This window comes from Sparus aurata, chromosome 1 (genome assembly GCF_900880675.1).
Source record: "Sparus aurata chromosome 1, fSpaAur1.1, whole genome shotgun sequence".
In the NCBI taxonomy this organism is placed as follows: domain Eukaryota; kingdom Metazoa; phylum Chordata; class Actinopteri; order Spariformes; family Sparidae; genus Sparus; species Sparus aurata.
Genome location: NC_044187.1, coordinates 14,935,031 through 14,961,349, shown reverse-complemented (window position 1 = coordinate 14,961,349; position 26,319 = coordinate 14,935,031). Strand labels below are relative to the sequence as shown.

The 26,319-nt window shown below is 39.9% G+C and overlaps 1 protein-coding gene across 1 annotated transcript; it reads left to right on the top strand.

The window, feature by feature from the left end:
- The first annotated feature begins 1,178 nt into the window (after positions 1–1,178).
- Positions 1,179–26,319, top strand: herc3 (HECT and RLD domain containing E3 ubiquitin protein ligase 3). Its single transcript, XM_030406125.1, has 25 exons — positions 1,179–1,269; positions 2,995–3,346; positions 6,118–6,277; positions 6,387–6,463; positions 6,588–6,809; positions 7,215–7,306; positions 7,938–8,068; positions 8,360–8,511; positions 9,280–9,335; positions 10,298–10,422; positions 10,556–10,615; positions 11,766–11,877; positions 13,524–13,713; positions 15,138–15,301; positions 15,459–15,572; positions 15,857–15,880; positions 15,998–16,096; positions 16,223–16,393; positions 16,498–16,641; positions 18,405–18,571; positions 19,726–19,792; positions 19,887–19,969; positions 21,640–21,823; positions 22,935–23,037; positions 23,633–26,319. The coding sequence occupies exons 2-25, from the start codon at positions 3,124–3,126 to the stop codon at positions 23,839–23,841; spliced, it is 3,129 nt and encodes a 1,042-aa protein (XP_030261985.1). The 5' UTR covers positions 1,179–1,269; positions 2,995–3,123; the 3' UTR covers positions 23,842–26,319.

The window sequence follows — 26,319 nt, the reverse complement described above, 5'->3', positions numbered from 1 at the left end:
TCTGTTGTCTCTGACAATTCAAGCAGTCTAAACTGATTAACAGACTACCGGAGAAGTATTTAAAGTCAGATTAATGACACCTATTTGTAATCAGAATGCAATCTCCATGCAAAATACGTAGGTGTCCTAATAGATCAGGGTTTATATTTGAGTAAACACATGTTAGTAAGGTCAACCCAACAAATCCTGTTCTCTGATAATTGTGTGACATGTAGAGCACCATGTCATAGTCTATTACCAGCCTTGATCTTTGACCCAAAACCAGCTATTTTTAGCTAGAAGCATAGTGAGTAAACAAACTTGTAGCCTGCTTGTTTACTGCTTATTTGACTTTCTCATATCTCAGTAAATTGGCATTTATATTCTTTAAGAAAATGGACTTAAGTTTGGCTGTTGGCAGAAAAAGCTGCAGTAAAATCGGTGACATGATCAAAAAATGTTTTAATAGCCTTTTTAATATTAATTTTTGTTTGAAATATGTTATGTTTAGGATAAAAAGTAAAAAAAAAATTGTTTAGGTTTCTAAAGAAAAGGAGCAGTAATTGTTATAGACTGTGTGGAAACTTTGGCAAAATGTTTGAGATGCATAAGCAGGTAAGTGGGTCAGAAATGGAGTCAGGCTGGTACAGGCTAATAGGCTAACCCCAAGACCAGGGGTGTCCCTCCTTTTTTGCTTGGAGGGTCAAAACTGAAATGGTTCTTGGATCTCAAGTTCCCTTAAGTAACTGACTAAGTGTCACCCGGCCCACAATGCTCAAATGATGAAATATAATTAATAATTAGGACTCCTGTATATTCAAAGAGCATTTTCTATATAAAATATATATAAAAACAACATTAACACTGATTTATAATATTTTTCGTTACTTTATATTTTATTTTTCATTAGAAACATCTGAGGGGCCAAATCGAACCCAATAGCAGGCGAAATTTGACCCACAGGCCGCACTTGGGTCAGCCCTGCTTCAGACGGCCACTTTTTGGCAGTTGTCCTGTTTATGATAATATTTATAGCATCTTTATTGTGCCAAATTTCTGACGCAAGGGGAAATTGAAGTGATGATTGGTTATGGTTGGTGTAAGAACATCAGGGAAAACCAATCAGAGGCAGAGGAGGGCGGGTCATTGGTAAATGCATTTCCTGATCGGCGTCCAATCGCGGCTTTCCTGTCTAGAATGTTCAGTGACGTAGCCAGCTTTGACACTTCCTAGTTTGTTTTCTGAGCTGAACCGAAACCAGACGCCCAGTTACAGAATGCATCTGTCCAGGTAAACATCCCATTTACATTTTAAACGAACCAGACATAACGCAGTACTGTTTTACTTACAATTTAGACATCGGTTAACCAGTGTATTTCTGTGTTGTTTTCGATAAGGAGACAGTCAGCGATGCGATAGCTCGCTAAGGTTAATTAGCTAACTGTTAACTGTCGTTGCAGTGGCTTGTGTTGGTTACCAGTCGGGCTGTTTTGGTTCCGTTACTGAAATATCTAACCCGCTAAAATCAGTGCAGACACAAAGCAACGCCTGCACACCGCGTTAATCATGCCTACACCACGTATACACAAACCACTCCTCTTTCACTTTCTCCCTAGCAGGCAGCTAGCTAACATAACCTTAAACACAAGCCCTGATTACAGGTGATGGGGATCCTCCAGGTGCACACACAAACACAGCCAAGTAGCTACTAGCTCAGTGGGTCTCATATTAAGCTAATTCTTATTGCAGAGTGTGCTAATTATAGTAACCCACAGATAATAAACATGGCTTAATGCTGTTTCACAGATACTCAGAACCAAGTTTGTGGTATATAATAGAGTTATTCATGTTTTATTCAGGGTTTACTATGTGATATCTGTGTGCTTACTGTGGTCTTACAGTTCATTTTCAATATTTTCTTTGACTCTGTCAGTATACACCCATTTGTTGGGTTGGTTGATAAACTCAGCTGAAAAAAATGCAGTCATATCTAACAACCTACCTTTTCTCATGAAGCTTATAATGTTTAGTTATTGCTGAAATTGTAAGGGAACTGAAGACAGGTTATTTTCTTTCTTTATTGTTATCTCTGTAAGATGGGAGAAAATAGTGCAAAATGCCTAACACAATAATATAGCTCAGCTCAGGCTGACATCTTCAAATGGATTGTTTTCTCTCACGAACAGTCTAAAAACGTATTCAATTTACTTTCATTTTTTAGATGACTTAGCAAACCAGCAAATATTCACATTTTAGAAGTTGAGAAGAACCACTGATTTAAGAAACACAATCTAGAATTTATCCATGTTCATAATGTCAAAAATAAGATGATGAATTCATCAACTGATTGTTTCAGGTGCAATTATAACATGCATAAAGGTTGCATTTATTGCAGGGCTCTTCTATTTGGCTGTTTTAGTTTTAGCGAGGTGTACCTCCCAAATTTGTATACAAGGAGTACATTCAAGAGTGATATTTCTGTTCATAAATCAGTGACAGAGGCTGCAAACAACTTCTCAAACAGGGGTCAGATGGATATAAAAGTGATCTAATTAAAGTGAAGCCGCCCTTGTAATGAATTCTCCTTCTCTTCCTGTCTCCATATTTATATCATGTCGGTTTTTCCTTAACAGAATCGGCTTTATTGGCCAACTATTTGTACAAGGAATTTGATGCAGTTTTTTGATCGCTCTATATCTTAGAATATTCCGTACCCATTTGCTTATTACCCATGGCTAACTCAGTCAGTAACATGCATGTATTGCATGTGGACTGGACTGCTTGGAGCAGTTTAAGCCGGGATTACACTGACAGGGTTTATTTAAACACACTGCCTGTTCCTCTGTCATACAGCTTACATCATTCTCACCCACAGCCACGCCCACCTCTAAACCCATCTTTACTTTATTCTTAAAAACATCAGGGCTGCACACGTGGAGCACAGTGATCAGTGTGAGTTCCTCATGAAGAAAGACGACATGATTACTAATAGTTTTTATTTATATTTTCTTCCAGGGTTGGAAGTTACATGAAGAGGAGAAAGCGGGGCTGCTCTCAAGCCTGATCACTTTTTGTCTTCCTCCATCTGGCCGTCACTCTCTGCCTCTTCGGATTGGTGCTCACCCACCCTTTCCCCTCGCCATCATGCTGTGTTGGGGGAATGCGAAAGACGGACAGTTGGGTATCGGTTTGGAGAGGAACCCCATGTCCGAGCCAAGGATCTGTCATGTGTTCAGTGGCAGGGGACTGAAAGATGTGGCCTGTGGAGGGCAACACACAATGTTCCTGCTGCAGGATGGTAGTGTGTACACATGTGGTTCTAACAGCTGTGGACAGCTGGGCCACGACAAACCAGGGACCTCCCCAGGTGAGATTTCCGTGCGAACAGCAGAGTTTAGGTTAATCTTTGAAGGTTGTTGGAGCAGGTGATGTGTGGAGAGTTACCGGGGGTATTTAACAGACGTGAGAATGTGGGTTCCAAATGATGTCTGTATTGAAAGAGCTACAATCCATGTCCTAGAATTTTTGACCATGCTATCGGATGGAAATGTCAGTCTCTCAGTTAGTCAAACACTTGATCCAGATTTAAATATCTCCTCTGCCATTGAATTGATTGCCCTGAAGTTTGGGGCAGACAGTAATGGACCAAGGTGGCTGAATTCTACTGACTTTGTTTGTGCCATCATAAGGTTGTCATCTGTGGTTCAGAGTGAATTATCTTGATGACTATTGCAACGATTACTCTAAAATTTGTGACAGATATTTGAGGCCCCAAAGGGATACTTACTATTCATTCTATCTTGTTGATCCTGCTGTTGTTTCACCACCACAAGGGTGATGTTTTAATAAAATCTTTTCACAACTGCTGCTGGATGGATTGATGCTGAAATTTGGCACAGACATTCATGGTTCCCAGAGGATTAATCGTGGTAACTTTTATCCCCAAACCTTTTGTCTCGAGCAGCCAGGATGACATTTAATTTTGTCCAATTACCAGATACCTGCATAAAGAGAATGCCATTCCCCTCACTCTCAGCTGTCCTATGTGTTTAGGGATAATAAGAACATTTTAGCACACCAACACGACAAACTAAGATGGATAGATAGATATGATACCTGTCTAATATTAGGGCTGAATGATATTTCTGACCATTACTGTGATGCGATTTGATTTGCAAGTCAAAGTTCAGTTCAGTATTCACAGTGTATCACTAATTTCGGCTGACTCTGGTGGTGTTGTGCTGGCACAAGTTTTTTTGTCTTTTCGAAGCCAAAATAATTCCATATCATAGAAGTACCGCCTTTCTTTCTTACTAAATCGTCCAAGGTTGCTGCTGGATCAGAGGACATCATCTCTCTGTAACACAAATTGTTTTACTCGGGTTTCACGTGTTGTTGTTGGTAGGCGTACATGCAATTGCCTTGGGCCACATCTGATTGGTGAGCATAATTGATGGCATGAATTTGTAAAACCATCAACGCACATGTTTAAATGTGGGTCAGAGGTGCATCCTGCAGCTTAGTTATTCGCAGCCTCTGCGATTTGCTAATTGCTTCGTTTCAAATCGTGATTTGGATTTAAAATCAAATAATTATTCAGACCTACCTAACATCAATATTGAAACATTGTCCTTGTGTGATGCCGAGAGCCTTAAGCTCAATGCAACATTGTTTCTAACTTCAGTCCAATAAAGCCACTAACTTAGTCTTAGTCTCTTTTCTGTACAGTGAACATTGGTGTTAGAAATAACAGATATGGGGAAATTTGAATTTTTGATTCCAATTTCAAACTTCCAACTTCCAATACAGTGTGAAAAACATTCAAACTAGAAATATAACATTGCAGTTGCAGCTGGATTTGATCTGGGGTAGTTGTATCCTCATCGGAGAATATTTCATGATGCCATCTTTGTGTAAAATTGAGGAAGCTGAATATGCAAAAAAATGCCTTTTGCAAGTCTTAGAAAGTTCATCTGTTCCAGTTTTACCGCTGCTACATCACACCTGGATTAGTAGATGTTTGCTTAGTATAAATGGGTTTATATCTTCAGCGTCACTAATAATGGCTTTTATGTTTTCTACAAACAATTTGTTGAATGCAAATACACATCATTCTTTTCTTAAAGTGTCAATTCTGACATCTATTGTCAACATCAGACTGCACCGCATAACCATTTCGGGGAGATTTGAAAAACTCATAGCTTGTGAAGTGATTGCAGACAGTGGTGGGTCCGTGTTGGTGTCATGTGGGTGGAAGTTTGTGTTGTGTGCTACTTTGTATAGGCAATGTGGGTGAAGCTGTAACAACAATGAATAAATGCAAGACTCTCTGAACCCTGAGCAAATAAATACACCTATTGAAACAAAGCTGACAAAAAACCTTGGTGACAAATGTGTGGGATGGAAACCTTCTAGATGATATTCAGCATACTGTAAAAGCACTCACTTTATTGCAGACATATTCTCAATGTTTTGAATAGTACGCCTTCTCCAGGTTTGTTTAGATGCTTGAATATATCTTTTTAATTATCCTATGAAATGTAGATTGCTGATTAAATGTTTTGAAAGAGTACTCTACCATGAGCTCAGTTGAAACCACAGCGTCTGTTTGATAGCAGGAAACCAGCTCACCGACTACACAGTTTCCGATTATCCGCACCACTTGGCCTCCCCACAAATGCCACTTACTGCATTTCCATGCTGTGAAGTAGAGCATTACATGGAGACAAGCACACTTTTTACTGCGCAGTTGACAGCGTAGATGACGCAGATTTTTTTCTGTCTATATATAGCATGGTATGTTCATAGCTTCTGTTTCTCAGGTGTTTATATGTTATTGCACATGCCTTTTTCTGCCTAGGTAATAAAAAGAGAAACTGTTTTACCTTAAGCAGTCGAAAACATCAGATAAAATGTCTGAGCTAAATGCCTTCCATGGGTTGGGTCCATGAGGGCTGACCGGTATTCAAAAGTCAAGCTGTTTGTTTTCACGCTGTACAAGTTCACTTGTGGAATTCTTTGTCTGGGAGGATAGGGCATACCAAGACACAATGACAGAATCAGTGAAGAAAATCGACCATATTAAATGTAATCATTGTCATGAAACTGCCAATGCCAAGCTCTTCCTCCTCTCCACAGAGCTGGTCGTAGCTCTAGACACTCAGAAGATAACGATGGTGTCGTGCGGGTGGGCCCATTCTATGGCGGTGAACGAGCAGGGACAAGTGTTTGCCTGGGGAGCTGGTGAAGGGGGCCAGCTCGGCCTGGGGACAGCAGAGGCAGCAGTTCGAATCCCAAGGTGACCGAGTAACGCACCAAAGACACATACAAGCTTTCAGCCTGATCTGAGAAAAAATAGTATAAGAAAATTAAACAAATGTTCATGTTTTTTTTGTTTTATTTTCTAGATTGGTCAAAAGGCTGTGTGACCATCGGATCTCTCAAGTAATGTGTGGGAACCAGCACTGCATTGCACTTTCTAGAGGTGTGACAGACACAGTCTCTTCATAGCACACCAGCACTGTTCAGATTTAGAGTCTTTGCATTTTGTATTTGCCCGTGCTGGTAGTAATGAATGTATATGTGCCTCTCTGTGCTTTCCCTGTCAGATGGCCAGCTGTTCACGTGGGGCCAGAACACCAGCGGTCAACTCGGTCTGGGGAAAGGAGAGCCCAGCAAGCTGTCCCCCCATCCCCTCAAGTCTCTGGCGGGAATTCCTTTGGCGAAGATAACCGCCGGGGGAGACCACAGCTTTGCTCTCTCCTTGTCCGGAGCTGTATTCGGTTGGGGCAAGAACAAAGCTGGACAGCTGGGTCTCAATGATAAACAAGGTAATAATCAGCTGGATGGAAAGAAGCCACGTTGCTGTTGAAAAGAGATAAAGGATTTATTATAGTTTATTATTTATTATAACAATATTGTACAATGTTTGTTGCAAATTATAGCACTAACAGTCTTGTTTGGACATGCCTCTGTGGAATAGTGATACCATACTATAAATCCAATGTTAAACTTGCTTTAACACAGTGCAGAAAGTGTGTTACAGGTAATTATAGAAACATTTAATGCAAAACCATAATCTTTTTGACAGGATATTGGACAGAATAGTCACTGATTCATTGCCACTTCAGTACTAGATTGAAATGCCATAGTTGACTTTACCACTTTGCAAATCAAATTAATAGCAGCGAAGAAAAGCATGACTTGACTTTGGCTGTTTTTGTTCCCTTCCTCAGACCGTGCTGTCCCGTGCCACATCAAATTTTTGAGGTCTCAAAAAGTTGTTCACATCAGCTGTGGAGACGAACACACAGCTGCCCTCACGAAGGTATGAATATGGATAAACCCCAACGTATGCTTTTTAAACATTCAAACATTCACATAATCTAAGCACATCCTGCTGCCAACATGTGTTGAATATTCCAGTCTAATTAGAACAGTGGTTTCAGACTCTTTGTGCTCAAGGCACACCTCTATTCATGTCTGTGCAAAACAGCCTCTATAATGTGTTATTCAATCACTCTGTACATGTTTGTTTCTTCTTCCCTGGAAGGTTTTTGAAAGATTTTTTAGGTCAAAGAATTACAATTTTAGATTTTTTCAAAACTCGGTTTTTACTTGTTGTATAATTGCATGAATCAGTAATAACCTGTGGTTGTAACAGTCTCCTACAGCGCACCTGGACTTGCCTCACAGCGCACAATTTTGGAACCACTGTGTCAGATGCTGCTTGCTCAGCTGCAGGATATCTGATAGACTGGTTATTTTGCTGTATAGTGACTCGCTACTTGTTGCATGTGAATATATCAACCAAGGTGATCTTTATTGGACAGATCAAACAGTCATCTAGACTGCCCAACCCTTATTTATCTTAACCCACCACCTGACACCTGGGCTTATTTACTTTGACCAACTGTATTACTAAGTGAAGAATCTCACCTTTATTGTCTCTCCGGCAGGATGGTGGCTTGTTTACATTTGGTGATGGCTCGTGGGGTCAGCTGGGTCACGGCTCTACTAATAATGAACTTCTCCCAAGGCGAGTGCTGGAGCTCATGGGCACTGAAGTGTCCCAGATCACCTGCGGCAGGTACTGTTTTTGTTCAAGACTGTTTAATCTGTACCTGTTCAGTCTGATGCAACTCCCTAAGCTTCTATCTTTATGACGCTTGAACTTTGTTGAGATTCAGTCAGAAAGTTGTTGATTAAGCTCTATGATAATTTTTGTTGCTGCAGTAACTGGTGTTGTGCAGTGTGTGTTTGTGCGTCCCATTCACTGAAGATTCAAAGATAACAAATTAATTGTTGGGTCTGTACAGCCTTAACTAGTAGCACGGTGTAAAAAGGCTGGTTTAATCGGTTAAATTTTTCCATTTGTCAGGCACCACACGTTGGCGTTTGTTCCTTCCTCTGGTGTGGTGTATGCGTTTGGTTGTAACAGCCACGGTCAGCTTGGCACGGGAATGCTGGGGGACGCTAGAAGCCCATATCCTGTCAAGACCAGTTTCCTGACTGGAAATTTCCAAAGAATAGGTAAGCAGAAGACTCAGAGCTGTTTGATTGAGATTGAAGCTTAAATTGATTTATTTATTTTTTTAAATGCCATTAATATTTTCATTGATAAGTACTTATCTAGTCGGTATGTAGATGTTATTTCCCTATTCTCCATGATGTATAAGTAATAGGGTCCTCGATGGAAGCTTTTTTCATGACCAACCACAGTCACATGCAGAGAGCCCAAAACTGAAACAGGCACTGACCTCTAGTTCGAATGCATAAATGAGTGTAATCAGCTAATAACCACCCTTTCACTCAGATGGTTGGAAAATGTCCCGTTAGTGCCGGATGAGCTGCCACGTGCTTAAATGTCACGTTGTACGTGGCTGTGCTGATTTACTGGGGCATGACTGAGGACGAAAGACTTGAATTTGCCAAAACAAAATAGAAACAAAGCCATGATGAGAAAAGCTGTTTCGAGAAGAATAAAAAAATCCCCTGTGGTTTGTGGTATCGGATCAAAATTCAGCTTGTGATGTGAAAGTGTTTGTTGGTAATTTGATCTAGTGCATCACTGAGGAGTCTTTTTAACTGGATCTTGTGAATCATGTGAATCAGAGTTAACATTTTAATAGTTTGATAATTCCTTGATCCATCCACAATATATTATCCGTCTTTCCATCATTAGTGTCAGCATTATTTTCAAGTTCAAGTTTATTTGTAAAGCAAAATTTCAGACAAACGCATTTGACCTCAACTCAACATGTGCTGTTTTCTCCCTGCTTTCTTCCAAACAACATATAGTGACCAAAATCATCTGTGGAGGAGACCACAGCCTCTTATTGTACTCTAATGAACAGGTATGTGATTAAGACTTTAGTAAACCTCCCTCTACAGCTTGTTCCCTGAGTAAAATTTCACCTTCTTCTTTTTCGTCTTTGTCTTCTTCTTTCTTCACCTCTCTTTGTCAGCTTCTGCATCTTCTTCAGCCTCTGTTTCGTTTACTGCTTCTTCTTCTTCCTCTTCTTCTTTTTCTTCTTCTTCTTTGTCTTTGTCTTCGTCTTCTTCAACTTCTGCTTCTTCTTCAGCCTCTGTTTTGTTTTCTTCTTTTTCTTCTTACTTTCATTTGCATCAGATGACTACAAATCTGTCAATAGACAGTTCTTTAATCACACAATTCAAAGCATGATCATCAAAATACAAAGGTGAACTGTAAAAATAACGAGATAAGGAGAAACCTCCAGTCCTTTTAATACATGAATTCCCTATCCTCACAGTCAGCACTAAATCCTCAGCACAAACATTAACATGATCAGAATAAAAAACTAAAAATACTGATTCAAACTATTTCAAAATATGTTGCTAAATGAAAAGAAATAGACTCTGACTCTCAGCATCTTTTATTGATGCCTTTGATTAATCAGTTCAGTGTTTCACCACAGGGGGGCAGTAATGTCTAAACTTTCACCATTTCTTACAGCGTATTGGAGCCATACTGAATATGGAGCTTTTTTCTGCTACGAATCTGCTGCAAATTGTCAGGAATGTGCACTGAGAAAGACAAAACACATTCAGCCTCTACGGAGAAAATATTTAGACCTCAGGCGTGGCCCATTTACTTTATCTTCATGGAGGAAAGAGACACAACTCAGACGGAAGCCCAGATGTCTCTGTGCTGAACTGCGACACACACACACACACACACACATGCGCACACACACACACACACACACACACATGCACATACAGTGGAAGTAGCAGTGCAAACAATCTCATTGCGACACTGCTGTTATCTTGTCTCTGTTTATCTTCCTCTCTGCAGAGTTCTGTCCCTCCAGAAGACTTCAGAGTGATTAATATCAGTAAATCAATCTCCCCCATCAATTATGAGAGATTAAATTCATGGAGGTTAAAGTTGATGTACACCACAGATTCTAGTGTCACAAAGTAAGTGAAGTAAAAAGGTTATTGTTAAAAATGTATATTCTCTGGTAGATATTTAGTATAAACGGTTGTTAAATCAGTCATATTCTTTAATTTTCTCTGTTAATTATGTCTGTTTTATGTTTTTGTTGTGCAGTGACATCATTATTCAGCTCTCCTCCACAGCATGTTGGAACGCCAGCTTCTTGGACCAAAGGTAGGTAAACACTGTGTTTACATGTATTAAAGGAACAGTTCGCCTCATCAACTCCCAGCCTTGTCGATAGAAAGTCAGTCCAGAAAACATTTTATGAGCCTCACAGCAAAACCACTTTGCGGCTTTCTCCTAAACAGCCGAAGTAGATGGCGATTGAGACCCCATTCAACCTCTGTTCACACTTTGGCGCCCTACAATATCAAATTGGTCTGGAATAATCTCGATTATCTCAAAGAAACACATATTACGCAACTAGAAACCATGTGGCTGAATGCTCAGACTCACATGTATGCTAGCATCCTGGGAACTGATTCAGCAGGGACCTCACATGTTTCATTCACTTATTATCATGGTATGTCGTCTTATCCACCAAAACATGCTGACCGTCAGGCCTGGGAAAGATGCAATCTGTCTGGTCACTGACTTCAGATTTGTCTGACCGTCAGTCTGTGTGGAGGTGTGATGACTTTTCTGTACAGACTCATCAGCAGATACTTATCGTGTTCGGGGAATGAACTGTGGAGGTGATCAGGGTGGAAACACTCCTCTGGAGAAAACATGAAGTACTATAAGAAGGACACATCTTAAACTATAAAACATGCCACCAAAAATGGTCAGCATTTCTCACAGAATCTCAGAATTTAGCGGGTCAGTGCTCGTATTGACTCTGTGCTATCTGCATCAGTGTGTTTTGTTTGGCAAACAGTCTCCTCGATCAAATCTGATGTATTTTGTGTTATGACTAAATAACAGCTGTGGAATATGGATGTGACGGCTTACACTGTAAATAGTAGCTGTCCTTCAGTGCTGAAAGGTTTAGTCTTCTTTGTGGAGGCATGTTGATCTTGCTCAGACAGAAGAGGAGGATCTTCTCAAGGATTGACTTAAATACCTTTAGGCTGAGCGTTCTGTGTGCGCTCATGCCGCCGTGTATTAAGAATTAGTTCAAACCACCATTCAGTGAACTTGGCTCACAGCTGACCTTCACATGACGGATCGGTGATTAATCCAAAATGTCGTGTGTCTTTTTACATGGAGGATTTACCGCAAAGTCCCCGAACCTGGGCTGTGACCTATTTTTATCCTGTTAGTGATCAGTGAGACACCAAAGATGGTCTACAAATAATTATATGTTTGTTTGCATTCTCAGTGATGATACCCACTTCAAAACCAACCCAAAGATCCCAGGCATCGATCTGAACTCTGTCAGAATGCTGTTTGCGACGCTCAGCAAACCTGCTTTCTCTGGACTTCTGGAGCAGGTATTGACAAAATAATGTATTTAATAATTGTATTGGTCAAGGTTAAACCAATACACTATATAAACACTATTTTATAGTGCCACTTAATGTTGTCTCCCTTTCCTTGTCAAGAAAAATAAAGAAGGGCAAAGGTTGTGAATCTTTATATTGCTTTAATGTCCACTACACGACATTTTATATTAACAATGTGTCAAATAGTCAGTTGGTCATAATATGAAAGTTGTCACTTGTTCGTAATGACAAGCCCTTCAGCGCTACAGAGCGTTTTAGCATCTTTCAGCACATTGTTTTGCTTTTACGGCCTGCAACTTTAACTGATTCAGTCCACTCTTAACGCTCACCATCAACCTCTTTTCTTGCATCTGGCAGCTATTTTCAGGGAAAACAAGCCTCTGCACACGACCTGCTCAGCACCACACAGCAGGGAGATACAGTTAGCGACTAGCCAGTGAACACAGTGGAGCATTTAGCAGTTACAGAGCCAGATATTTCCCTCAGGAGTCGATGGAGACCAAAGCAGGGCTAATGGAGAGTAAATATCTTCCATTCATCAGTTGGACACAAACATGACTCCAAATCATTGCTAATTTTGCTGTGTGCCTGCTGGAGGTGAAAATTGGTATTTGAACACAATCACCACACTGCTGCCAGGTGGTGTGTTTACTTACCCCCCCAAAAAATCAATGAATGTTGATTTAAAGCAGCAGAATTAAGATGAGCTCAGACAATGAAGGAGAATTCAAAAACCTGCCAGTTCTTACCTTTTGCAACTTCTAACAAGGCTGTTCTCATCATAAAAAATCTCTGTGTTGTGACAGTGATTAACCTTGATACAAATGTCAAAATATACACTGTGGAGAATTAGATTTTGAGGAGTCTGGAATGTCCTTGAAAACTCCTTGAAATTGATGTTTTAGAAGTTGTGGGAACCCTGAACTGTGGACTAAAGGTTGCCATGGAGAAACTTACTCAAATTCAAAACTTCTTTATTTAAACCTACAACAATTCTTCAAAATAAATGAGTAATTCTGTTAGACATTTGTGTCCATAAATAAAAGAAAAGAAACAACAAATAATGACATATCTTAGATTTGGTATTGAGCAAAGTCACAAATAAGCTTCCTGTTTAGGTTTATGCCATCGTAATGAAGCAGTTAAAGGAGGAACATTGGGGATGTTACACAACAGTGATGTGTAACCAGTGGTTATACCAAAACATCCATGTCATATGTAAATATCGGTCGTGCTTTGAAAGTACATCAAGTCCTGCCGCAGATCCACGACGGAAAACTGCAACACTGAGTCACAGCCTCTAACATTAGCTCGATAATGGTAGGTTTTGGGTTCATGTACCTCAAAGCAACATGAATTATAATCTGTGTATACACTGCGGTCTCATTCCAAACCACTAAAAGCCTCTCCCAAAATGTAGTGACTGATATTTTTTCTCATGCTGGCAAGTTGATCCAGGCGGAATTTAAAAAATAGACCACAAATGTTTCTGGTTTGTTTGTTGGTACTTGCAGCTTTCAGACGCATCTTATTGCACTACATTTTAATTCCTTTTTTCTGAATAACAGTAAATGTTATTTCTTTGATCAGTGTAATTATATACACAGTAAGTCTCCTCTCTGTTTCCTCTTTAGGCCACCAAGAGCTTTGAGAGTCTGTTGATCCCTCAGCTGCCGCGCTCCCCTCCAGACGTGGAGGCCATGAGGATCTACCTCATACTGTCCGAGTACCCGGCCCTGCAGGACTCCAAGAACTACATCCGCCTCACCATCCCACTGGCAATGGCCATCCTCCGGCTAGACGCCAACCCCAGCAAAGTATTGGGTATCATACTTGCATGCACACACTACAAGTTTTTTTCCCGTATCGATCCAGTCATTTGACACACAGCATCCTACCATATCACACCTCGTGGCTCCATGTGACATTACACTACATGACTCCTAACTTGTCATCTGCAGTCTGTCAGCGTCCTCCATATCCGCCTGTGCATAAGATATTTAGGATATGCCGCCAAACAAGAAAATGGTTCCAGGATTGCAAGAACGCCACCACCTGACTGACTGATGATGATGTTTGGGGCTGTTGTTATGTTGTATTGGGAACATCAGAAGTTCTTCTCACTAGAAACGTTTAGTTGGTAGCCGGCCAAGTGCCTTCAGGTTGAGAGGAATCAACAACAAACAAGAGGGTTTGCCAAATAACTCCCCCCTACTACTGTGAATCACACTGTTTTACCTTTCATGGATTTTGCAGATTTGGATAACACTTTTTAACATTCACTCCTAAAAGGCTTTTCATGTTTTTGATACACATGATAAGTGACAGAAGTAATTGTATGAGGAATAAAAATTGATCTAGAGAGAGAAGTTCAAACCGTGCACACATTCTCTCACCCTGTAGATCTGGTTAACTGCTCCGTGAACGTTGGATTGTCGGTATTTGAAAGATTGTCAGATGTTGTGCCCGTGTTTGAGGCATTGAAAGAGTCTGGCAGAAAGAAGGGGTCAAACATTCAACAAAAACTTTTGTTTGAAGCACGGGATGCCCTTTCATACCTACAGTGGAATACCGTTTACAAATAAATTCATTTATTTCACATTCATTACCCATCTACAGAAGCCACATGCTTCAAACTGTTTTTTATCCAAGAATAGAAACACAGTTACACCTAGAAACAGATTTATTTACGCAGCGCATTCAAAGATATATTCACAGAGCAGTGAAAAAAGTCAGCCAGCCACGGTACACCTTCTTGTTATTGTCAGTGGAGGAAGAAGTAATCAGTATTCAGTGTAGAAAAACTCTGTAACAAGTAAAAGTCTCACATTTAGCATCTGCATTAAAATCTATTCAAAGTACCAAAAGTCATTTTGTAGAGTGGACCATTTTGTATTACTGGATTGTAATTTGTGATGTATTAATGTGAATTTTGATGTTGCAGCTGGAAAAGATGCAGCTAATTTTAACTACTTAGTATACTGCTGGGTAGCTCAGTCTATAATAGTATATCATAACGTATTAGTTGTTTTGTCTTATTTTGTATTATAGGCACAAATCTGCAAACTAACTAGTACAGCTGTCAAAATAAGTATAAAGTAAAAAGTACAATATTTGCCTTCAAAATGTAGTGCCGTAGAAGAAGAAAGTAGCATTACTTACATTCCTCCACTGGCCATCGTAAACTATTGCCATGTTTAAATGATTTGCCCTGTAAATTAATTAGACCTGTTTCTCTCTCCTTTCAGATAACTGGTGGTGTTTTGTGGACGGCAGTGTTTTCACCAGAATGGTCGACATGTACAAGAGCATCGTTGTGTTTATGCTGACGGGAGGCAAGACGCTGCTGGTACCGGTCTTCTACGAGAACTATTTTGTTGCCACACTGAGACTGCTGGAGAAACTCCACAAGGTACCCACACAAACGTCACCACACAAGTCCATCGATTCTGCATTGGCTGTCAGTTCAGTTTTAATTTGGAAATATGTGTTTCCTGGTACTAATCTGTAGAGCGCCCTGTACCTGTGACATTTCCTGGAGTTGAGGCAGGTGTTTGTTCTGTCACCAGGTGAACTTAAAGGCCCAGCATGTGGAGTACAACCAGTTTTATATCCCTGACATCACCAGCCTGGTGGACATCCAGGAAGACTACCTCAAATGGTTTCTGAGTAAAGCTGAGATTGTGAGTACCGACTTTCTCTGACAAACTTTCACTTCCTTGTTACGCAAACATACATACACACATGCTCTTAAATCATGTTGTTGTCAGTGTCTACAGAGTTAGGAATTTTATCCATAACTTTTTGTGGCTGTGCTGCTGATATTCAGTTCTTGCTATTCAAAGAGTGTTTGATTTCACAGAAAAGCTCCTGTGACTCCTTTAACATCGGAGGGATTTTTAAAATTCTCTCCACAGTTTCATTTCAAGTCAGGATTAGTGACTTTGTTTTCTATTTTGTTTTCTAGAAAGGATCTTCCTCCCCATCACAGGTACTTGATTTAAAGAACCAACTCGCACATCTTAAATTACACATCAGATTTATTTGACCCATTTAAAAAAAAAAAACAAATAATTGTAGTAAGTTTATTTCTTAACTTTCCTTGCAGAGTGACTTCCCCTCAGTGAACCTATGTGCCTACCCGTTCATTCTGAACGCTCAAGCCAAGACAACCATGCTGCAAACAGATGCTGAACTGCAAATGCAGGTATGATGCATAAATAGTTTTCCTGTGGTTTCATATAGTTTGATCACTGATTTGAGTGTAAAAATTAAGATTTTTATTAACTTGTAGTGAAATATACGTCTCTCTTTTTTTCTTGCTTTTTCCAAGATGGCAGTAAGCGGTGCAAACCTTCACAATGTTTTCATGCTGCTCACGCTGGAACCCCACCTTGCCAGGAACCCTTACTTGGTGCTCCATGTGCGCAGAAACCATTTAGTGAGTGATACACTGCGTGAGCTCACCATGTACTCTGATGTGGACCTCAAGAAACCGCTCAAGGTGAGAGCTACTCCTAAAAGCTTCTGAAGGTTGCTGTAGTTCTGTGATTTTTTTACCCACAAACTGTCTGTCCTTTTTGTGATCGCCTCGTTTTCCTCCCGCAGGTGATCTTTGATGGAGAGGAAGCCGTAGACGCAGGCGGAGTTACTAAAGAGTTCTTCCTGCTGCTGTTGAAGGAGCTGATGGATCCGGTGTACGGGATGTTCACACATTACAAAGAGTCCAACCTGCTGTGGTTCTCGGACAAAGTAAGTCACTATGCAGAACAGGCAATTAAATAAAAACGAATATTGACAACACGTTAGCTTTGTGACAGCTTTCATAACAAGACGTACAATCTATGATTTTATCCAGTTGGATATTGCTCTGTACCTCCTCGATCTCGCCTTCATATTAAGGGGCTGACACAGAAGTTTGACAAATAAGTATCAAGGACCTTTTGAACTCAATCTTATGTTCTGAGTGTTTGCGCACTTGTTATGGAGTTAACTCTGTTGTAACCATTTGACCCGTGTCATGGCTTCTTTTGTTTGTTTACTCCTTTTTTTAACTTAAATTTCAACATTATTTAAAACAAAAGTACGATATATACATTTTGATACAATTACTTAATTCTTCCTATTATAGCTGTGTATAACATTTGCACACATAATGTTCGAGTATTAAGCAAATATAGCTTTTTAAAAAATATTTTTATAGAAACAAACATATGAAACAAATGTATTTAAAAACATAATAGAAATAATAGCCGTAAATGTTAAACTACAAGGTATAATAGAACAGGAACAAATACAGCCACTTTATTAACGTACGTAGTTGGTATGTGATGTGTGTGTGTATAGAGGGAATGTAAACATCATGATTAAGCATGAGGGCACAGTTCTGCTGAGTGAAGGTTGATGTTTGGCGTCATAATGTGTGAATGAAGGTCCCGTACTGCTTGGATCCATGAGCTGAGTATTGTATTGCGGGAGGGTCTGCTTTCAGCACCATTACTTTGTCTTAAAGTTCTGTTTTTATTTGCGCACTAATATTGTGATAAAGAATGATAACGCTGTCCACAGCAAAGACATTACCGCTGTTATGTTTATATATTGAATACAGATTGACTTTGGGATTCAGTCTTTTTTATATGTAAGTAATGTTGTATTGTTATGATGATGAAACTACAGTTACGCTTATTTGATTCAACTTGAGAGATAATGTGGAGCTAGGCAAACATGCATGCTGATAACGCAGGTTTTTGTCCACTCTCCGTGGATGAGAGGCAGTGGCAGTTTGTCAGTGTAGACTTCGAGATAATGCATCCGGAACATTGTTCAACAGCTTGAAAGGAATTTACCATCTGTTACTGACAAGGCAGTTCAGAGTTTTGAGACAGTATTTCAGCAACTCAAACGAAGGTGGATTCTTGTCGTGCTTTTGTTTTATTTGTTCTTTTAATACATGACCGCGCTGAGCCTGTAATGGATCTGCAGAATGTGTGTTATTTGACCTGCAGCTGTATATTCCAGGAAGAGCTGCTGTTTCTGACAAGACACAGTGATGCCAGTGGCAACACTCAAGTGTACAAAACACTCACCTCCATAAGGGAACATTTCCCCGAACTCTAGGAATCACTAGTTACTTCACCAGCAAGTCCTTTGATAGACATACACATTTAAAACACTGATTTACTGTATTTATATTAATTGAGCATGTCAAATAATCTCTTTAAACCCTTTTTTAGGGACTTGCTCATCAGGTGTAATTGTTTTTTAAGTTTTTCTAAGTTATGATTACATGTATCACTGAAATATTCCAGTTATCCACAGCGCAAAAATAATATCCTAATAATTAGTACGCTCTTCACAGGCTAGAATTTAAAAATCATTTGGGGAATTTAGCTTGTGGGTTGTGAGGAACAGGATGATAAGTTCATGTTTATCTGCATGATACAGATAGTTTTGTCACATGTTAGAAACTAGTACAAAAAGGCAATAAACAATGTTATTTTCTTGTGTGTTTCCAGTGTTTTGTTGAGCAGAACTGGTTTCACCTGATCGGGATCATCTGCGGTCTCGCCATCTACAACTCCACGGTGGTGGACCTCCACTTCCCTCTGGTTCTCTACAAGAAGCTGCTGGAGGTGGCGCCCACGCTGGAGGACTTCAAGGAGCTCTCGCCCACCGAGGCCAGGTAACATCCTCCAAGCTCTGAAGCAGTGTGGGACAAGATGTGCTTTTTTTCTCCACTCAGATGGTAGCTTTTTTTGTATTTTGTTTTTTGTTGTTTGTTGTTTTTGTCTTGGAGTTTGCTCCCTCTTGCAAAACATTTATCTTGTTTGTTTGGTCTAAAATTGGGAACTTGTTGCGGATCACTTGTTGTTTAGAGAGAAATTCTTTCCAATCCTGCTGAGCTCGAACACACTCAAAAAAGGCTCCTTTGGTTTGTCAGGGTGTAACAGTGTGTTACCAGCTTACATAACCAGTGTGTTTTTTTAAAGTATCAGTGAAACTGACTGCCACGGGGAAATGCCTCTTCATTGAATTCAGTGCAGGAAGCAGCATTTCCTCAGTGCCTGACTGTGTCCACAGTATTGATTTTGAGATTAGACCTCTGAAAGCTACAAGTGGGGCTGCACAGCATGTAGTGTTTCCATTAGAGACAAGGCAACCTTAAGGTACACGATCTTGAAAAATATTTAATATGCTACATTTTAATGTGGACTGTCTTCAGAGTTAGACGGTCTAAAAGTACACACCAGCTATCTCACACTTCTTTAAATAACAGTTTAAAAAGCTCTTAATTGTTTGAGACTTAACTACTTTTATTGTATTTTCAGTATCTTAAGATACCCAGTATTTGGATTCAAATCATCAGATGATGGTATTAGATCCTCTTTCTTTAATTACCATTTTCTTTTCCACCCAGCTTGTCCTCTCTCCACGTATACTGAGTTTCGTTGGTAAATATTTTGTTGCGTGTTCTTCTAACGCGACGGCTGTAGGACGGCACAGCTGATCCCTCGTTTTCATTTTGTAAATCAAACTGGGACAGATTTAAACCTGGGACAGCAGGTGGATTTAATAAACTCTGATAAGTTGGAAAAAACTGATTTACAATCCCACAGAGTTGCTGATATTTCTAGAAACAGAGAAGGTTTTACTACATTAATCAACAAAGCTCCAGCTTCACATGATGAGATGCATAAAGGAGCTTTTTTTAATTTCTTTTCATGGCATCCTATGAATGAATTTAAATGAATTATACAAACACGAAGAGTAATATCTTGTGTTTTTTGCCATTGTGATGATCATGTGTTAGTAGTGTTCTTTCTGTTTATTATTTAGGAGTCTACAACAACTTCTAGACTATGACGGAGCTGATGTGGAGGAGACGTTCCTTCTCAATTTTGCTGTAAGTCAAACTTTTTGCCCTACAATGTCTACACTTAATTCCTGAAATGTAAAAAAAAAACTCTGACCTGAGACTTGTTGTGTTCACATCTCAGATCACCAGGGAGAACTATGGGATGACAGAAGTCAAGGAGCTCATCCCTGGAGGAGAGAGCGTCAGCGTAGACAAAAACAACAGGTGAGACGGCTCGACAGATGCTCAGCGTTCGCGGTTGATGTGTTTAAGAATAAATTCATCAACTCGTCCTTCACTTGATGTCCCATTTGAACTGACCTTGTTTTATGAATATTTTAATGCTCGACACTCTGTTCCTTCTGCAAGATAAACAGATGAGGTTTTTAATATATTGTTTCCGGCACTGAGATTATCGTGCGCTCACACAGCTGGCAGCTCGTGGCCCATTGTCCTCACCGAAGGCCGTGTTCTGTGTTGGAAACATAGAGAACAAAGATTAATTTTGGTATTTTAAGCATCATTCAGTGTGTTTTTTTCTCCACCGTCGACGCCCTGTTTCTTCAGCTCGCCCTGGTGCCGCTGGCATTGATTCCAGTGTTATGTGGATGAGTCCACAGGGAGGTGCGGGGCGGGCGGTGTCAACATGTCTGGCTGCTGTCGCTTAGCAGATGGCGAGAGCAGCAGTGACCCAAGTTGCTCCTGCAAAATCCCCTCAACACCCAGATATTAAACTGTAATAACAGGGATAATAGAGAAAAATGTTGCTTCTGTGGTGTAAAACATCCACAGACACACACTGAAGGAGAGATTGAGACTGAAGGCTCGTTGTCAGACGGATGGTTTCCTGTCTTTGTGTTTTTCTGTGTCAGATTTTGTGTTTGTTAATGGAGGTGATCTATTTTACCAGACAGTATTGCTTCACAAGGGGTGGTATGAATCTGTGTGCTCTACTTGTGAGCTTATTGAGGCAGTGCTTGTATGTGTGCTGGTTTGTTATATGAAGCTCCTGCAGTCAAGTTTACTATTTAAACTCAGTGAAAGTATATTTTGACACATCTTTCTTCCTTATTTTCAAGATTTTTCCTGTTTTAACAGGATGTTGTGACAGAGTGAAAAACAGCAGGTCATCAGTTCTTTGTGGTCGAGTGGTGCAACTGGAACTGTTCAGTAATCTGTGATTTTATTTTACGTCTTTTATTTCAAATGAGTCATCACCTCCTGGTTAATGTGGAGTTGTTACTGTCAACTCTGTTTTCCAGAAAGCGGTAGTTAAAGGGTAACTCCAACAGTTCTCGGAGTCTTACTGAATTTTTACTCAAAATAAATCGGACAGTGATGCTTATTTCTACTGAATTAAATTCTAATGAATAAAAGATGGATGATACAAAGAGTAGGTGTAATCCTGTCATCTGAATTACTGTATCAGGCACTCAAAACTAATCAACGGCTGCAACATCACATCTAATCGAAGTGCTTCAGATGTTTCTATCCATCATTTTCTGCACACTTTTCTGTAGTTCAGCTTCTCTCAGATTTGAAATGAACCTCAGTGGGCTTCATGAATGTTTAGTTGCCTGGCATTTCATATCATTTGTAATAATGATGACTGAAGAGATTATCAGTTTAATCTACCTGCAGTTTGACCTCACTGAGATGTAAACAAGCTCAGATCATCCTGGACACACAGACACACACACACGTTCACACACACACGCACGCACTGATACAATGGAGGGGGAGGAAGTGAGTGTTTACAGTTACGCCTTGAAGTTTGAATGAATTCTTTCCTTATAAACTGATTAGTGAGGATGCAGCTGCTGTGCAGAACAAATTAATGATCTGAATGTTTACTCAACCTCTTTGGTGTGTGTGTTTGTCTGCGTGTGTTTCAGGAAGGAGTTTGTGGAGGCCTACCTGCGCTACGTGTTTTCAGACTCGGTGAGCGAGCAGTACTCGGCCTTCTCCTCCGGCTTCCTGAAGGTGTGCGGGGGGGAGATCCTGTCGCTGTTCCAGCCCTCTGAGCTGATGGCCATGGTGGTCGGCAACAACAATTACAACTGGGAGGAGATGGAGAAGGTCAGACTTAAGAATCTGTCCCGCACATTTTTAGCTTCGGACACATTTACTGTCCTACAAATCTGCGGTCAGATCTGTTTCTCTTAGTACACATAGTTCGATTGGAATGACTGTAAGTAGAAATCCTCAGTGACGCAAGTGTTTTCAAATTTATAGTTGTGGATGTGCTGATGATCAGGTTTCACTGGACAGAGCTGTAATTTTGACTTTTACGTAATAAACATCTGTTAGTCATAGTTTTACTGACAAAAACCCAATAAAACAGCACCACGTGACTCGTGACATCATGCTAACTTGGGATGATTTATTGAGCAGCTGCAGGATTTATACCTTCTTTTTCACACACGAAAGGAGTTTATGGTTTTTAGTTTGAAAGCAAAGATAACTTTATTTTTAACCATGAGAGTTCTCTGAAGCTGTAAGGTAAGGTACGGTGGTGCTTTAAGCTAAATGCTAATTAGGGATCAACTGATACGTTCCTTTCAGGGTCGATACAGATAACGAGAAAATTGCATCAATAAATATACCTTACGAAGGAAATATAGAAAATGTACTGATTTGGTTTAAAATGCTTTACAATATACTTTGAATTTCAAATTAATGTATAAAACCCCTCAAACTGATATCTCTGATGATTATATCTACTTTTAAAACATTTTTTTATCAGTCAAGAAAGAGAAAAAACTGTAAATGTGCAAGAATTAGACTCTGTGGTTAATGTTCCTCTGTTGTCCCTGACTGACACATACCTGAAACGACATGTCAAAAATCATCTTTACGGATAATATTGACGGTCGTCTTGTTATATAGCTTGTGGTTGTGTGTGTCTCTGCGCTCGGTTTCACATATTTTACTTGTGATATCAGCCCTGGAGCACAGAGGTCCCTGTTGTGCGGGGATCGTTACGTAAGATATCACAAAAAAACGAAGCTGAGATGAGAAATTTACTGAAATTGTGTACATTTTGTGGAGAAAACACCAAAAAGCTTGCACGTCTCTGAGGAATTTGTTTCACTGATTAATGTTTAAATGTCACTGCCAGGGAGGAAAATGGCTGAGTAATGATACAACAGAGAAAAGCTTCTCATCACTGCATCTTTTCTCTCCGCAGAATGCCGTTTACAAAGGGGAATACTCAGCCACTCATCCAACAGTCATACTGTTCTGGGAGGTTTTCCACGAGTTCCCTCTGGAGAAGAAGAAGCAGTTCTTATGTAAGCTTTTAATTGCCTCGTTGCTCAATCTGCATGACAGTTTAATGCTCACGCTCTCGCCCTCAAACATGTTATAGATCCTGTAATAATGTGCAGATAGATAGATAGATCAATAGATAGATAGATAGATAGATACAAAAATAAGAAAAAAATGATGGCGGACTGCTGTGAATGGATTGATGAGTCGTACAGTTTGAGGTATGATAACAAAACAAAGAAGTTTACTCTGTTTCCCCGTCACCTTTTGTCCACAGGGGCCGCCAGAATCAACAATATAAAAGAGTTCCTTGTGGTAACTTTAAGGAATCCTTTCAAAATGTTTGTTGATATAATGTGGTTATCTTAATAGCATAATATTGGCTAATATAGTTTTCAAATCCTTAAAAAAATATTTATAGCACCATTGGCCTGAAAAGTTGTTGTACCTGTTAAAGGGGCTTCACTTATCACAGGGTCTCTACATGTTGTTTTCAGGACAAACCAAAATATCATATATAACAGTTTAATATAAATACAGCCAGTTAACATGTATGCAGCTGTATGTGGATCAACATTTTCTCCTCTAGTCTTACTCCTCTGTCCCCTGCGCCTCCAGTGTTCCTGACCGGCAGCGACCGGATCCCCATCCACGGCATGGAGAGCCTGCGCATCGTCATCCAGTCCACCACGGCGGAGGAGCACTACCTGCCGGTGGCCCACACCTGCTACAACCTGCTCGACATGCCCCGCTACCAGACCAAAGAGATCCTGCGCTGCCGCCTCACTCGGGCCGTGGAGCAGTACGAGGGTTTCAGCCTGGTCTGAGGACGGGAGGTCTTAATGCACTTTAACAGCAATAAACCACCGTGTCAGTGTCAAAAGAGTGTAACGCGGGGCTGCGGCGCACAGGAAAGTCACTCTCTTTATATGCTCTTACAAGATTGTTAAGCATCTTGAATCTGAAAGGTCTATGTATGTAAATGCAGAGTATTATTGTTTTGATTGCTTTGGGCAAAGTTTCTCAACCTTCATGGACCAATGGGAGGATATCATGTGTTGATGTGTGATATTTATTTGACTACAGAAAAAATGACAAGCTGGGATCAAAAACATGTTGGGACCTAAAATCAAAGACCAGAGAGGGTTGAGAAACTGTCTTTGGGTGTTTGTGTAGTTTCATTAGTTTGTCTTATTTTGCACAGCTGTGTATTTTATATTCAACTCCTTAAATTCTATTTTTCACCTGTAAATAATTCTGGTATTACCTTGAGACAATATATCTGCTTTTTGTTAAATTTAATTTATTAAATAGAGTGGTTATTTTTTGACTAAATGAAAATGTGTATATATGTATGTAAATAGCACTTTGAATATAATCTTTACCCTCGACATTGGGAGCAGTGTTCGTCCAGCTGATCCTTTACAATCTGGACACCAGCATGTCCTCTCTGCCTGAAACTAAAGGACAATGGAGGAAGAGTATCTGGCAGGCGGGAGGGTGCAGGATGAGACATGGTGAATATTATTTGCAATCTTTTCCTTTTTGAGCTGTGGATCACAGAGCAGCTGACTTTGTCTTGAACCTGCATTCAACAGTGTTGCCTTCTACAGCAAAACCTACACAGAAAGTTGACTTTTAAAGGATTTGTAGTGGTTGTTGTCTGTGTGCATGTTCATGAGTGAAAGCAAAAAAAAAAAAAAAAAACCCTGATTGTAATTTAAAAAGTTTGACATTTTGGGATGATATGCTTATTATCTTCATGGCAGAGAGCTGGATGAGCAGATCGACTGATACTATTTTCACATCTGTTCTTTAAATTTAAAACGGCAAGCAACAGCGGGTTAGCTTAGCACGAACTCTGGAAAGGTTGTGAAAGCCAGCCGAGCTCCATTGGTTATTGAGCTTTAGATATAAATATATGACCAAACACAATAATTGTATTAAGTATCTGTCCAAAAGCCTCATTTCAATATTGAGCAATGAGAAATTAAATGTTGAGCTCGAGATGTTTTATAAGTTGTCCTGAAAAATTGTTCCCAAGGTATCAAAATAGTAAATTCATCTTTCCCCAAAGAAATGGATTGTGTTATTCCTCATAAATATAGTTGATCCACGGGGGATGGACTATTTCTTGGCTGGTACTGGTGTTGCACCATATTCTGTGAACTTGGATTAGATAAGGAATTTCAGCTCGGCCGAAATTGCCGCCATAAACATTTATTATTGATATATTTCTATTAATTTCTTACCATACTTTGATAGCTGTTATCCAACATGGCACCGTCACATTATTTAGATGGGGTCACAAATTTTGAGTCTGGAGTCTGGTTGCCTAGCAACTGCTCGGGGCCTAGAGAAAGTCTGGCACATAAGTCTGTGTGAAACGGTTTTTTGTACATATTAAACGAACGAGACGTAACACATTAATTAGAGAACATTGGCGATGCGACTTGGCAGATTCTTTTAGCTGTCTCTGGTCTTTTTACTAGGCCAAGCTAACCTGCTGCTAGCTGTAGCTTCATATTAGCTGGCTAGCTCTCTGGCAGAAAGAGTATGCACACATGTCCCAAAATGTCTTTTAAAACTGCATATATAATCATAAAAATTAGCAATTGTAATTAGTTGATGTCCGAGTTGCAGATAATTAAAGATGTGAAATTTGTGGCACCAACAAGTGCATATTTACCAGATGACCCGTAAAGTACTCTAAATATAAAGTCAGTCGATAAACTGTGTATGACTTGTTCCAGAACTTGCCCTGATGCTGTATTTATTCCTGCGGTCAAACCTCTTAATCCAAAATGTTTAATTAGGTCTTGCACTGGTGTGAAGTGTGTGAAATGGTCTTGCATATATATCTATATTTTTTATAAATTTCATACCTGGCAGTGGTGTTAAAGTGAGTTCAGGCGGTAAATGACTTGATGTGTCCTGACTAACGGGTCACACCGACACATCCATTTAGCAATAACAACCTGAAACGGCCCAGTAATGTAGTGATGACTGGGTTCTTCTTCTAAAGGTCTTAAACACTGGACTCTTCTGAGACAGATCGTCCTCTTGCTTAGCTCTATACTGCATGTACACACATGAGCTACATTTCCAGTCAATATTTGTCTGATTAAAGCTGAGTTCTCCTGCAGAGTGTAGTCCTATGCAAAAGGTTTGTGCAGCCCTCGACTTTTTTGCACCTTTTAATGTGCTACTGAAAAATGTGATTTTTGCATATTTGTCTGAAATCTACACAAAGCTCTCTGTTCCAGCCAACTTTTTGAAATAAAACGAGATGGTGTAAAAGCACA

What these genes read in the sequence shown, in the direction of transcription:
- herc3 (XM_030406125.1), top strand. Translation starts at nt 3,124, where the DNA reads ATGCTGTGTTGGGGGAATGCGAAAGACGGACAGTTGGGTATCGGTTTG. An exon ending in TGCTGGAGAAACTCCACAAG is followed by an intron (nt 15,302 to 15,458) that starts GTACCCACACAA and finishes TTCTGTCACCAG; the next exon opens with GTGAACTTAAAGGCCCAGCA. An exon ending in GAAGAAGAAGCAGTTCTTAT is followed by an intron (nt 23,038 to 23,632) that starts GTAAGCTTTTAA and finishes CTGCGCCTCCAG; the next exon opens with TGTTCCTGACCGGCAGCGAC.